General features: G+C 40.9%; 1 protein-coding gene across 1 annotated transcript; it reads left to right on the top strand.

The window, feature by feature from the left end:
* The first annotated feature begins 8,281 nt into the window (after positions 1 to 8,281).
* LOC113523762 (apolipoprotein L2) lies at positions 8,282 to 16,485 on the top strand. Its single transcript, XM_026909794.3, has 5 exons — positions 8,282 to 8,415; positions 8,915 to 8,980; positions 9,457 to 10,044; positions 14,657 to 14,755; positions 14,883 to 16,485. The coding sequence occupies exons 2-5, from the start codon at positions 8,964 to 8,966 to the stop codon at positions 15,820 to 15,822; spliced, it is 1,644 nt and encodes a 547-aa protein (XP_026765595.3). The 5' UTR covers positions 8,282 to 8,415; positions 8,915 to 8,963; the 3' UTR covers positions 15,823 to 16,485.
* Positions 16,486 to 17,149: the final 664 nt, after the last annotated feature.

Below are 17,149 nucleotides of genomic sequence, written 5' to 3'. Positions count from 1 at the left end.
GGTTACCTTCCACTCAGGTGTGTTACATCAGACATCACATGACGTAATCAGGCCTCAACACTCCTGCTCACCATAAAGGGGTTTTTCCTAAAATAACAAAACAATAAACAAATAAATCCATCCGCTAAAACTATCATACAACAAACTATCATAAAATCAACCAAGAAACTAAAATGTTATACTAGTTACACCACACTGCTGCTGAGTTCTGGATTCTGATTGGTCAGAAGGTGTTGATTAGTTTTCTATAACAGCAGCTCTGACAGTAGTGCAGCAGATTTATATTAATGCGCTCGTTCTAATACGTTATCGTTTCCATAGTAACAGCTCATTCACAGGGACATGTACAGCAACGCTCCACTGATAATAAACAGATTGTAAAAAGTTGATATGGCAAAGGAGATGTTTCTGTAACATTGATGGAAGGAGTCTCCAGTGTCAGCGCTTTGTAACAGTCAGAGGTAAAGCTGTAACTTTAAGTTTTCCGACGTCTTCAGGACAGAGGAGTTTACGCTTCTTTGCAGTTTCTCAGTAACATGCGGAACAAGCTGCGAGAGAGAATAAAGAGAAGCTGGTGAGGGAACGAGTGTTTATAGCTGCTATAACGTAAGCGCGAACACGAACTAACATTACCTGTTTCACCAACATGTACATGCATAGTTACATGTAACTATAAATGGATAAAAAGTGTGGCATGCTGTTCCTTAGTGAATAAAAATGGTAATCCTCGGCAGAGCCTAACTCACCCCTGAGAATGTCGGCCCAAAGTTTCAGTACCTCAGCGGGTTCAGAACACTGCTGCATTCACTTCTCCATTTCTTTAACTTCCAGCAGTTTGTGTTTTTGTACCATCTTCTGAAACCATGTGCTAAGAACACAGAACATACATTTTTGTAAAATATTTTACACATCTGTACATGTAACTGTGCTTGTAGAAGTAGAGCATGTAGGAAATAACAAATTAAAATAAGGAGCACAATCGTAATGTCCTACTGTCTTATTAAAATCAAACGTATTTTATTTTAGTTTATTTGTGTAATATGGCTTGTTTTTATGTGACGTCACACAAACGTGTTCTTTCCTCCACTGTGATTCGCTGCACGTCTCTGTGTGAGAAAAACTACACTGTGGAGGGTTTAAACAGGGTTTTAAAAGTTCTTACGAATCAGAGACGGGAATCAGGCCCCGAGACGGGAATCAGGCCCCGAGATGGGAATCAAAGGCGCAGGTTCAAAACATTTTGTTCTTTCAATATTTGTTTTTTACTCTTATGACAAAATAAACTGTTTCATGAGGATCTCACGCTGTGTTAACAAACTGCAGAGAACTTTTAAAAGAAATTAAATGAAATATTTAGAATTTCAGGTAAGAAGGCCTGTCTGCGTGACAGCACCAATACATTAGGAGTTTAGTTAGAGTGAGTTAGAAACGTGTTGCATTGTGGGTAATTGAGTAGGTATAAATAATAAATAATGTTGAATAATTCCATAAATCCATATAATAACTGTTTTAGTTATTACTTTATCTGTATCACAGTGTACAGCCGCGTGAGGTATTTACTTATTATCTGTATTTGTTTTATAAATCTTTTTTTTTTTTTTTGGAAAAGTGAGAAGTGCACTGAATTCAAATTCAGCTGAGTTTATTGGCATGACGAATTGTACAATGTTTTGCCAAAGTGTTTACATTAATAAGGAATAAAACCTGAACAGAGAGCAAAAGATTAACAAGTGAAGGAAAAAACAAACAAAAGTACTGTATGTGTTGTATAAATTAATTACTATTTTCCAATCATCCTTCTTACTAACGCACTGTGAATTAATTCACACGTTTTCAACCCCAAATGGAGTGAAAATGGAAACCAGCAAATTTCAGCTGCAGCAGTGACGTGACTGCGCTCAGGCGTGTCTCAGTGCTGCCCCCTGCTGCTCAGCGCCACCATTACACCACACTCACTCACTGCAAGTGCACTTTCAACACCATACACACAACACTATACACACAACACTATACACACAACACACAACACCATACACACAACACCATACACACAACACTATACACACAACACACAACACTATACACACAACACCATACACACAACACCATACACACAACACACAACACTATACACACAACACTATACACACAACACTATACACACAACACACAACACCATACACACAACACCATACACACAACACTATACACACAACACACAACACTATACACACAACACCATACACACAACACCATACACACAACACACAACACTATACACACAACACTATACACACAACACTATACACACAACACACAACACTATACACACAACACTATACACACAACACACAACACTATACACCATACACACAACACCATACACACAACACTATACACACAACACACAACACCATACACACAACACCATACACACAACACTATACACACAACACACAACACTATACACACAACACCATACACACAACACTATACACTATACACACAACACACAACACTATACACACAACACACAACACTATACACACAACACTATACACACAACACACAACACTATACACACAACACTATACACACAACACACAACACTATACACCATACACACAACACCATACACACAACACCATACACACAACACTATACACTATACACACAACACACAACACTATACACACAACACTATACACACAACACACAACACTATACACACAACACTATACACACAACACACAACACTATACACACAACACCATACACACAACACTATACACACAACACACAACACTATACACACAACACTATACACACAACACACAACACCATACACACAACACTATACACACAACACTATACACACAACACCATACACACAACACTATACACACAACACCATACACACAACACCATACACACAACACTATACACTATACACACAACACACAACACTATACACACAACACTATACACACAACACACAACACTATACACACAACACTATACACACAACACACAACACTATACACCATACACACAACACTATACACACAACACCATACACACAACACTATACACACAACACCATACACACAACACTATACACACAACACTATACACACAACACACAACACTATACACACAACACTATACACACAACACACAACACCATACACACAACACTATACACACAACACTATACACACAACACACAACACTATACACACAACACTATACACACAACACACAACACCATACACACAACACTCTACACACAACACTATACACACAACACACAACACTATACACACAACACTATACACAACACACAACACACCCATACACACAACACTATACACACAGACACCATACACACAACACTATACACACAACTCTATACACACAACACACAACACCATACAACACAACACCATACAACACAAACACTATACACACAACACTATACACACAACACACAACACTATACACACTACACTATACACACAACACACAACCACCATACACACAACAACACAACACTATACACACAACACACAACACCATACACACAACACTATACACACAACACTATACACACAACACACAACACTATACACACAACACTATACACACAACACCATACACACAACACACAACACCATACACACAACACTATACACACAACACTATACACACAACACACAACACTATACACACAACACTATACACACAACACACAACACTATACACACAACACTATACACACAACACACAACACCATACACACAACACTATACACACAACACCATACACACAACACTATACACACAACACACAACACTATACACACAACACCATACACACAACACTATACACACAACACACAACACTAGACACACAACACTATACACACAACACTATACACACAACACACAACACTAGACACACAACACTATACACACAACACCATACACACAACACTATACACACAACACTATACACTATACACACAACACACAACACACAACACTATACACACAACACACAACACTATACACACAACACTATACACACAACACACAACACTATACACACAACACTATACACACAACACCATACACACAACACCATACACACAACACTATACACACAACACACAACACCATACACACAACACTATACACACAACACCATACACACAACACTATACACACAACACTATACACACAACACACAACACTATACACACAACACACAACACTATACACACAACACACAACACTATACACACAACACCATACACACAACACACAACACTATACACACAACACCATACACACAACACTATACACACAACACACAACACTATACACACAACACCATACACACAACACTATACACAACACCATACACACAACACACAACACTATACACACAACACACAACACTATACACACAACACTATACACACAACACACAACACTATACACACAACACTATACACACAACACCATACACACAACACACAAAACCATACACACAACACTATACACACAACACCATACACACAACACCATACACACAACACACAACACTATACACACAACACCATACACACAACACACAACACTATACACACAACACAACACCATACACACAACACCATACACACAACACACAACACTATACACACAACACACAACACTATACACACAACACTATACACACAACACTATACACACAACACCATACACACAACACTATACACACAACACACAACACTATACACACAACACTATACACACAACACACAACACTATACACACAACACTATACACACAACACACAACACTATACACACAACACAACACCATACACACAACACCATACACACAACACACAACACTATACACACACAACACTATACACACAACACTATACACACAACACACAACACCATACACACAACACTATACACACAACACACAACACTATACACACAACACTATACACACAACACACAACACTATACACACAACACTATACACACAACACTATACACTATACACACAACACAACACCATACACACAACACCATACACACAACACACAACACTATACACACAACACTATACACACAACACACAACACTATACACACAACACAACACTATACACACAACACTATACACACAACACACAACACTATACACACAACACTATACACACAACACCATACACACAACACACAACACCATACACACAACACTATACACACAACACCATACACACAACACACAACACTATACACACAACACTATACACACAACACACAACACTATACACACAACACTATACACACAACACAACACCATACACACAACACCATACACACAACACACAACACTATACACACAACACTATACACACAACACACAACACTATACACACAACACTATACACACAACACACAACACTATACACACAACACAACACTATACACACAACACTATACACACAACACACAACACTATACACACAACACTATACACACAACACCATACACACAACACACAACACTATACACACAACACTATACACACAACACACAACACTATACACACAACACTATACACACAACACACAACACTATACACACAACACACAACACACAACACTATACACACAACACTATACACACAACACACAACACTATACACACAACACTATACACACAACACACAACACCATACACACAACACCATACACACAACACTATACACACAACACACAACACACAACACACAACACCATACACACAACACACAACACTATACACACAACACTATACACACAACACAACACTATACACACAACACTATACACACAACACAACACTCTACACACAACACTATACACACAACACCATACACACAACACCATACACACAACACACAACACTATACACACAACACTATACACACAACACACAACACTATACACACAACACCATACACACAACACCATACACACAACACACAACACTATACACACAACACAACACCATACACACAACACTATACACACAACACTATACACACAACACCATACACACAACACAATACACACAACACACAACACTATACACACAACACAACACCATACACACAACACACAACACCATACACACAACACACAACACTATACACACAACACTATACACACAACACACAACACTATACACACACAACACTATACACACAACACCATACACACAACACACAACACTATACACACAACACTATACACACAACACTATACACACAACACACAACACTATACACACAACACTATACACACAACACACAACACTATACACACAACACAACACTATACACACAACACTATACACACAACACACACAACACTATACACACAACACACAACACTATACACACAACACAACACCATACACACAACACTATACACACAACACTATACACACAACACACAACACTATACACACAACACAACACTATACACACAACACTATACACACAACACACACAACACACAACACTATACACACAACACTATACACACAAAAACTATACACACAACACACAACACTATACACACAACACTATACACACAACACAACACTATACACACAACACTATACACACAACACACAACACTATACACACAACACAACACCATACACACAACACTATACACACAACACACACAACACACAACACTATACACACAACACTATACACACAACACACAACACTATACACACAACACACACACAATACACACACACACAACACACACACAACACCATACAGACAACACAACACACACAACGCACAATACACACACACGACAAATACACACAACACAATACACACAACACAATACACACATCTCATCTCAGCTACCGGTTCAATGCTTTTATTCATCTCACATGAAAAACATGTTTAAAAGCTGCATTAAAATAATCTCTTGGCTAACGACCTCACACACAGTGGGCTCTGTGGTTGCCATGGTGACCAGCTGGCACGCTCGTACTCGTCCTGAGGTAACTAGCTAGTGTTAGCGATAGTTAGCATGAGTGACTAGCAATCTTATTTCCCTTAAACAAAAAGAACAGATTTACAATCATAACACTCCAGGAATTATAACTTGTAATAAAAAAGGCAGCTGTCGCTGTAAATGAAAGTGAACCTGCATCCCGTGGACGCGAATTTACACAGAAAAGTCTATTCTGTTGTTTGTAATGCTAATAATAAACTCACCATTCAGCTGACCGCCAACATCTAGCGCCCTCTAGCGGCCAACTAACTGCTGCCTGGCGCCCTCTAGCGGCGGAAACTGTCACTTCCACACACACACACACACACACACACACACACCGATTTCTATTTATATTACACTATGTATTCATTTATTTAATATTATTTAAATTATTTTATTGTATTTATACAGTCTGATTAAATAAATACATCTGAGCAAATACATCATGTTGGTTATATAATAATTCTGAAATAATTCTTTTCTTTTCTTTTCTTCCTAAAGTTGTTCTATCTTGAGTTGTATAAATGTATAAATTAAACTACAGTCCTGTGAGGTTAGTTTGTGCTGTACACATTCCCTGTAACACAGGAGAAGAGCTGTTTGGCCTGTTGAGCGCTTTAGAAGCCTGAGCTGTTGATGATGAAGTGAGATAAAACTTCTGCAGTGTCAGAAGGAAAGTGAAACTTACAGGGCCGGGACTGATGATTCACTTCACTGAGTCGATTCTTTCAAACAAACCAGTTTAAATGTATTGATCACTGAGAGTTTTTTTGATTAAATCATCCATGGAGAAATATTCAATTCAATTCAATTCATTTTTATTTGTATAGGAAAGTGGTTAGGTACACTCACAGCCACCGTGTGGAGATAAGACTTAATGAGGAGTGCAGGGGACTCCGGCAGGACTAGCTCTAACAGCAGAACTAAAAGGAGAACCAGGGGGAAACACAGACGTGAGAGATCTCTGATATGTAAGGCATACAGTCACTCTGCCATCACACACCTGAGTGACTAATGAGAGTGAGGAAGGCAGCATCCAAACACACCAGATCACCATAACACTCAACATCCACGAGTCCCCCAGATCTACTGCTTTGTCTAAAACACTAGTCGCTAAATGCTAGGTTAAATAAATAAGCCTTCAACCTCGACTTAAACACTGAGACCGTGTCTGCTTCACGTACATTAACTGGGAGACTATTCCATAATTTTGGGGCTTGGTAAGAGAAAGCTCTGCCCCCCGCCGTGGTTTTGGCAATGCGTGGTAATGATAGACAGCCTGCATCCTTAGAGCGAAGTAGGCGTGGCAGAACGTAAGGTACTAACATATCGCTTAAATACTGCGGAGCGAGACCGTTTAATGCTTTATAGGTTAGGAGTAATATTTTAAAATCGATGCGGAATCTTACCGGGAGCCAGTGTAATGTAGATAAGACTGGCGTGATATGCTCATACTTCCTAGTCCTAGTCAGGACCCTCGCTGCTGCGTTCTGAACTATCTGAAGCTTATTTATGCATCTAGACGAACATCCAGATAGTAAAGCATTACAGTAATCTAATCTGGACGTGATAAATGCATGGACTAGTTTTTCAGCATCACTTAGCGAAAGGACATTTCTAATCTTAGCAATATTTCTGAGGTGGAAAAATGCTAACCTGCTTACATTATCTACATGCGCCTCAAAGGAGAGATTTTCATTGTAGAGCTCCTGATCTTATCTGGAAAACTATACCTCAGTTTAGGGCTGATGTAAGAAAAACCAGGAGCTGTGATGATCCTCAGAATTAACAATCATTTTATTTTTCTGCGTTTCAAGATTTAGACCTGAGGAAGACCTGGCAGGAGAACACACAGCTTTGATTAAAATGGATCGCAAGTTAAGGTTGGTGTGTTAATGTACTGAAGTCTGGTTTATAGAACGATTGCAGCTGTTGAAGTATTGCAACTGATTCAGCAGCTCAGATAATCATAAAAACCATTAGGTGCTGTACAGAACTGGCAAATCTGTTCTATAATATACTGATATATTCACACTATAAATACCCATTATTTATTATTAGTATCATTTCAGGTGTAACACTGAGATCCACAGAACAGATCTGCTGTAAGAACGTGCATTATAACTGATTATAACAGATTTATGGAGAACTGTTTGTACTTTTATCACCACAAAGTAATATAAGTCACCGGACTAGGTGGAGCAAATCTATTCCATTGTGTTCATGTATTCCTGAAAACAAACAGTTTAGACTTTACATTTCCAACATACATCAGTGAACTCAAGATTTTAACCACAGAGATCAGTTTGTAGGGCAGCTTTAGGAATTTGTACTGATTCAGTGGTTTTTTTCATCACAGAGAGAAACTGCAGGAGCAGCTGGGCAAGTACATCTTAGACACTCTCAAATACTCTGAAACGGTGAAGGAGTTTTGTGACAGAGAATCAAAATGGACCTTGCAGAGAGAGAAAGAGCGTGATATGATCAGAGACATCAAAGACCGGGCCGATCAAATCACTATGAAGTTCGACCATGTTCAGAAGGCTGAGGACAAGGCCAAAGCTTTGGGCGAGTACATGTGGAGCGGCCTGACCCAGGTTACAGCAGATTCCAGAAGGCAGGGGCTGGAGAAGGAGCTTGGAAAAGTTCTGAACAACACTTTAAAAGGACTGGAGAAACTCCAACACTTCCTGGATGCAGTGGAGAAGCTAGCCGTCACCTCACTGTTCGTCTTCATGGACGAGAGCTTCATGCCAAAGGGAGTGAGCTCCATGTCCGTACGTTCAGTGATCTCTGCAGCCAGAATCGTGTCTCCGCTCCTCATCCACTTCAAGAGAGACGCCGGAGCTTTCTTCCTGCCGAGCCTCAGCAATGTGGATGTTCTGGCCTTCCAGCTGGACAAATACATCACCAAGACAAAGGAGATCTGTGAAAAGATGGAGGAAGGGTATTGAGCATATCTTTTTGATTGCAGTATTTAGTTCTATCATTATTTCCGAATAGATTTCACAGACTGTGTTTTCCGTTTGCAGATCCAAGTGCATAACAGGCTCTGGAGGTGTTCAAAGTTCAAAGTTCAAAGCGTTTATTGTCATGTGCACAGTGAGGAAAGCAAGTTTCCCTGTACAATGAAATTCTTTCTTTGCTGTCCACATTGAATGCCAAGACAAGTGCAAACTGTAAAAATAAAGTTTCAGAGGTAGAAATATACAGTCAGGTCCATAAATATTGGGACATCGACACAATTCTAACATTTTTGGCTCTATACACCACCACAATGGATTTCAAATGAAACGAACAAGATGTGCTTTAACTGCAGACTGTCATCTTTAATTTCAGGCTATTTACATCCAAATCAGGTGAACGGTGTAGGAATTACAACAGTTTGCATATGTGCCTCCCACTTGTTAAGGGACCAAAAGTAATGGGACAGAATAATAATCATAAATCAAACTTTCACTTTTTAATACTTGGTTGCAAATCCTTTGCAGTCAATTACAGCCCGAAGTCTGGAACGCATAGACATCACCAGACGCTGGGTTTCATCCCTGGTGACGCTCTGCCAGGCCTCTACTGCAACTGTCTAAAGTTCCTGCTTGTTCTTGGGGCATTTTCCCTTCAGTTTTGTCTTCAGCAAGTGAAATGCATGCTCAATCGGATTCAGGTCAGGTGATTGACTTGGCCATAACAGTCCACTTCTTTCCCTTCAAAAACTCTTTGGTTGCTTTTGCAGTATGCTTTGGGTCATTGTCCATCTGCACTGTGAAGCGCCGTCCAATGAGTTCTGAAGCATTTGGCTGAATATGAGCAGATAATATTGCCCGAAACACTTCAGAATTCATCCTGCTGCTTTTGTCAGCAGTCACATCATCAATAAATACAAGAGAACCAGTTCCATCGGCAGCCATACATGCCCACGCCATGACACTACCACCACCATGCTTCACTGATGAGGTGGTATGCTTAGGATCATGAGCAGTTCCGTTCCTTCTCCATACTCTTCTCTTCCCATCACTCTGGTACAAGTTGATCTTGGTCTCAACTGTCCATAGGATGTTGTTCCAGAACTGTGAAGGCTTTTTTAGATGTCGTTTGGCAAACTCTAATCTGGCCTTCCTGTTTTTGAGGCTCACCAATGGTTTACATCTTGTGGTGAACCCTCTGTATTCACTCTGGTGAAGTCTTCTCTTGATTGTTGACTTTGACACACATACACCTACCTCCTGGAGAGTGTTCTTGATCTGGCCAACTGTTGTGAAGGGTGTTTTCTTCACCAGGGAAAGAATTCTTTGGTCATCCACCAAAGTTGTTTTCCGTGGTCTTCCGGGTCTTTTGGTGTTGCTGAGCTCACCGGTGCGTTCCTTCTTTTTAAGAATGTTCCAAACAGTTGTTTTGGCCACGCCTAATGTTTTTGCTATCTCTCTGATGGGTTTGTTTTGTTTTTTCAGCCTAATGATGGCTTGCTTCACTGATAGTGACAGCTCTTTGGATCTCATCTTGAGAGTTGACAGCAACAGATTCCAAATGCAAATAGCACACTTGAAATGAACTCTGGACCTTTTATCTGCTCATTGTAATTGGGATAATGAGGGAATAACACACACCTGGCCATGGAACAGCTGAGAAGCCAATTGTCCCATTACTTTTGGTCCCTTAACAAGTGGGAGGCACATATGCAAACTGTTGTAATTCCTACACTGTTCACCTGATTTGGATGTAAATAGCCTGAAATTAAAGATGACAGTCTGCAGCACATCTTGTTCGTTTCATTTGAAATCCATTGTGGTGGTGTATAGAGTCAAAAATGTTAGAATTGTGTCGATTTCCCAATGTTTATGGACCTGACTGTAGATTATGTATATAGAAATATAGACTATGTACATCTGTATGTGTGAGTGTGCAATATTGACTTGTGCAAAACAGTATTATAGACAGTAATGTGTTCACATGTAGCAGTACTATGCAGTATATCTCTATGTGCAATATCGACTTATGTACAAAACAATAGTACAGTAACCTGTAGCAAATTGAGTGCAACTACACAATAATAATAGCAGCAGTCAGTCACATTTAACAATGTGCAAAACGAGATGAAGCTTCTCGATGAGAAGATAGCAGCAGTAACATTTACAAATGTGCAAATTGAGCTGTAGCAGTTCAGTCCACCTATTCTATGAGATGTGTGAGACTAGTCTGTGTCCACTGGCTACCCATTTAAAAGTCTAATGGCTGAGGGGAAGAAGGAGTTCCTTAGTCTGGAGGTTCTGCATTTCACACTCCTGTACCTCCGTCCCGAGGGCAGGAGTGTGAACAGTCTGTATTGTGGGTGGTTTGGGTCCTTAAGGATGGAGGCAGCTCTCCTGTGGACTCTGCAGTGGTAAATAGTCTGCAGAGAGGGCAGTGGAGTCCTGATGATCTTCTCAGCAGTCTTCACCACTTTCTGCTGACGTTTGCGGTCCCTCACTGTAGTGCTGCCATACCACACAGTGATGCAGCTGGTCAAGACGCTCTCAACAACACAGCTGTAGAAGTTGTTGAGGATCTTAGGCGACATGCCAAACTTCCTCAGCCTCCTTAGGAAGTACAGCCGCTGTTGTGCTTTCTTAACCAGCTGGGTGGTGTTGAGTGTCCAGGTGAGGTCCTTGCTGATGTGGACCCCCAAATATTTAAAGCTGCTTACCCTCTCCACTTCAAGCTCTCGGATAAACAGTGGCTGGTGAGTTCTCCTCTCTTTCTTCATGTCCACTATTATCTCCTTTGTCTTGTCTGTGTTGAGGGTGAGGTTGTTGTCCTCACACCATGTCACAAGATTGGCCACCTCCCTCCTGTAGGCCACTTCATCTCCGCCAGTGATCCGTCCTATCACTGCGGTGTCGTCAGCGAACTTCACGATGATATTGTCCTTGTGGGAGGCGACACAGTCATGTGTGAACAATGTGTAGAGGATGGGACTGAGAACACACCCCTGTGGGGTGCCAATGTTTGTAATGATGGTGTCTGAGGTCCTCTTTCCAATCCTGACACACTGCGGTCTGCCAGTCAGGAAATCTAGGAGCCAGTCGCAGAGTGTGGGGTGTAGTCCAAGTGCAAACAGGTTGTGGGTGAGTTTATGGGGGATGACCGTGTTGAAGGCGGAACTGTAGTCGATAAAGAGCATCCTGATGTAGGTGTCCTTATCTTCCAGGTGAGAGAGGGAAATATGGAGGGCAGCAGCAATGGCGTCTGATGTGGACCTGTTGGTCCGGTATGCATACTGCAGGGGATCCAAAGTGTCTGGCATGCTGCTCTGAATGTGGGTCAGCATCACTCTCTCAAAACACTTCATAATGATTGGAGTGAGTGCTACTGGCTTGTAGTCATTCAGACAGGTTGGGTGGCTCTTCTTGGGAAGGGGGATGATAGTTGTGGTTGTGAAGCAGGTTGGGACGGTGCTTTGACTGAGGGAGAGGTTAAAGATGGAAGCGAGTACATCAGCCAGTTCTGTAGCACAAGCTCTGAGGGCCCGCCCAGGAATGTTGTCTGGCCCTGCTGCCTTGCAGGGGTTGATCTTCCTCAGTGCCTTGTGTACCACAGCTGATGAGACAGTAGGAGGGGGGGAGGGGGATTGGGTGGTCCGAGTGTGTGTGTGTCCTCTCTGTGTCGACGCTGGAGGTCTCAAAGCGAGCGTAGAAAGTGTTGAGGTCATCTGGCAGGCTGTCTGAAAGGCTGATAGTAGTGTTCGGGGTGGTCTTGTAGTCTGTGATGTGCTGCAGGCCTTGCCACATCCTTCCGGCGTCGGCAGTAGAGTAGAAGCTGTCCAGCTTCTCTCTGTACTGTCTTTTAGCCGCTGTAATGGCTCTTCACAGTCCGTACTTTGCAGCTTTGTACTCTGTCTCGTTGCCTGTTGTAAATGCAACAGATCGAGCACGCAGCATGTGGCGTACCTGACTGTTTATCCAGGGCTTCTGATTGGGGAACTTCCTGACTTGTAGGGTGGGTACGATGTTATCAACACAAGTGCTAATGTACCCAGTCACATACTCAGCATAATCCTGTATGCAGACAGAAGAGTCCTCCAGAGTGGCTGCAGCTTTAAACACATCCCAGTCTGTCAGAGCAAAACAGTCCTGCAAGATGCCCTCAGTCTGTGTAAGTGAATACTGTAAGTGAATAGGAGTCTTAAAATGAACACAACCTGTTGAATCACAACAACAGTTCTTCGGGAATTTCAAGTCTTTGAGGTATCAAGCAAATATTATCCACTGCAGCAGGGAAGTAAATGAATATGTGATGAACATGAATAAGTGACTATAACTCGTATATAAAGAAGCAGGAGGAGAACATCAGGATTATGCAGTTCAAAGTATCCAATCGAATTCAATGTAGAAAACATCAGGAATTCTTCTGGTCCTACTTAATTTAATCCAGAGGTCTTCAGACTTATCTGTAATCAGCCAGTGTGGCTTGAGACCAAGATGAACTGATTAAACAAGTGGAATCAGGTTTGGTTATGAAGAAATGTGAAGAAATTTTGTTCACACATGGTTTAGATTTTTTACATCACATGTATGATGTTACAGATGGAAAAATGGGAAATCTTCACTGAAATTTAATTTGAACATGAGTGAGGAGTCTGTGCAGGAACTGTATTACCATTTACTCCAGCTAACCGAAGTCAGGTAAAAACATTTCCCTTTATTTATTTATTTATTTTTGGATTTTGATCAGTTTGTTGTCATTGATTTTTTAATTTATATTTGAAATGGACATATTTGGTACCAGTATTTCAGAACCTTTTCTTTACAGGATGGACGAGTCCTTCAGGCTGACGTTCCTATTTGGTGCAAACTCACAGCACTTCATTAATTTATTCAGTGAGCGCCGCCCGAGAATGCTTCAGTACCTGTCTGATTTAGAGAAGGCTGCAGTTCAGCTGGACAAGATGAAGAAGGGCTCCAACATCTCCACTGTAGCTGGAAGTTCAGTCGGTGCTACAGGAGGTGTTTTGTCTATCGTAGGTTTAGCTCTTGCTCCTGTCACTGCAGGTGTATCTTTGGCCCTCACACTCACAGGCGTTGGTCTCGGAGTCACCAGTGGTGTCAACAGCCTCGTTACAGGCATCACTGAAATGGCAGTCAATGATTGTCAAGGGGAAAAGGCCAATGACATCTTCATCAGATTTATGAAAGACGTGCAGAAGATCCTAGATTTCATGGAAGATGTGGCCAGCAGTGAGGGTCCAGCAGCAGCTCCTCATGGTGTCACCACAGCCTTTAAAGTGGGGAAACTGGCCATTTGCGCCAGAGCTGTAGTAAAAGGTATTGATGCTATTGTGGATGGAGTTTCAGCTGTAAAAGCTCTCAGAAGTGAGGAGGTGATTGCAAAGGCAGTTAATCTAGGGCTTCATGAAGCTAAAGCAGGTCGGAACATCCCAAAACTGGCTGCAGATCTTCCTGACATTGGGCAGGTGGCTAAAGGAACTCCTCTGGCCCTTTCAAAGTCAGCCAGGGCAGGGTTCATCGGCTTAAATGCCCTCTTTATCGGTGTAGATGTTTTGTTCATCTGTAATAGTAGTATTAGTCTGGCCAAAGGGAGCAAAAATGAAGTGGCTCAGCTCATTCGCTCCAGATCAGCTCTGTGGCGCTCAGAGGTGGAGGCCTGGGAGAAGATCCATTACCATCTGTGTAAAGGAATCTCAACATTTGGCAAGAATTGGAAAATTCTAGAGCAGCATTTTCACATTTAAAGAACAAATTTGAGCAAAACACTGACCTGGCAGTGAGCGTGAGCAACAATTTTATCCTGAAATCCTCAAACTTTTGCTTAAAATGCCAATCCTCTTAAGAGTAGCCAATCATCTGCAGTCTTTCACATTTTTCTCCTGCTGATCTGAATAGAAAGAAACCAGAAAGAGTCTGTTAAAGAATCACTTAATTTCCCCAGTATTTTAAAAATTTTGTAATAAAACACTTCTCTTCATAAATCTTTGGTCTTGAACCCATGAATGAAGATGAATTTTCTTTTACATTTAAACTGATTATTTGGTGTCACTGTATTGCACTAGATCTGAAATGTTTTCTGTTATTCACACGTTAAAGCACAACTTGTCCTTTTGTGACAGAATGACAGAATTAACTAGCTGAGTAATGTCTAATCACAGCATTTCTACACTTTTATTTCATGAATATTTGCATTGTATTTAAAAAAATAATAAAAGTAATAATCAAATGAGTAACGCAGGTAACACTGGAGATCAAAATGTTAATGATAAGATTCACAAACTGTAAATAAATTGCTAATAAATGTCCTGAAATTCAGTAAATGTCACCTTCAGTTCTGTGCAGTTTATTGAATGGATGTGTGTCTTTAAGATGTAATATGTGAGTGGATATTTTCACAAATAAAAGCATTACACTAGAACATTCTTCTCCTCCTCTTACTCTGTTATACTACTCTGTCTGACTCTGTGGCTTTCATTTTACAAGAAACATTTGGTTAAGTCCAAAACTAATTTTTGCTATTTATAATAAATATATACACTGTATACTCCAACAGACTGAATCCAGGATTTTAGTCCGTGAGAGCACTGTGTCAGGCTTTAGTGACAATTTCACATCCATGTGTTCCTGATTTTCTTCATAGTTCCTGTGCATTTTTCCTGAAATGCTGCTGGAACAGAAAAACTTTCACTTCTATACGATGTCTCCACATTTCTCACATGAGGACTCATGGGTTCAGGACGATTCAGTGCATCTGTGGCCTCAAGATTTGTCGTGTTGAGATGCTCTGAGATGCTTTTCTGCTCATTGCAGTTGGTTTTTTAAGCTCCTGGATTCTTCCTGTCAGCTGGAAACAGTTTAGTCATTCTCCTCTGACCCTCTCTCATCAACAAGGAGTTTTCACCTGCAGAACTGATGCTCACTGGATGTTTTCTGTTTTCTCACCATTCAGGATACACTCTAGAGACTGTGGATCCATACACTGGATTCATGCTCCGTGCATCTGACTAAACACTTCCAGTCTAATTCTCATTGTTTGTTGGAAGCAGTGAAAAGGAGACACTGTTGTTGCTA

Source organism: Pangasianodon hypophthalmus, chromosome 13 (genome assembly GCF_027358585.1).
Source record: "Pangasianodon hypophthalmus isolate fPanHyp1 chromosome 13, fPanHyp1.pri, whole genome shotgun sequence".
NCBI classification, from domain to species: Eukaryota; Metazoa; Chordata; class Actinopteri; order Siluriformes; family Pangasiidae; genus Pangasianodon; species Pangasianodon hypophthalmus.
Note: the sequence above shows the minus strand (reverse complement) of the source record. Positions and strands in the feature narration are given on the sequence as shown.

Coding starts and splice junctions, on each gene's coding strand:
- LOC113523762 (XM_026909794.3), top strand. Junction 10,045..14,656: donor TGTGAAAAGATGGAGGAAGG/GTATTGAGCATA, acceptor ATGATGTTACAG/ATGGAAAAATGGGAAATCTT. Junction 14,756..14,882: donor CTCCAGCTAACCGAAGTCAG/GTAAAAACATTT, acceptor TTTTCTTTACAG/GATGGACGAGTCCTTCAGGC.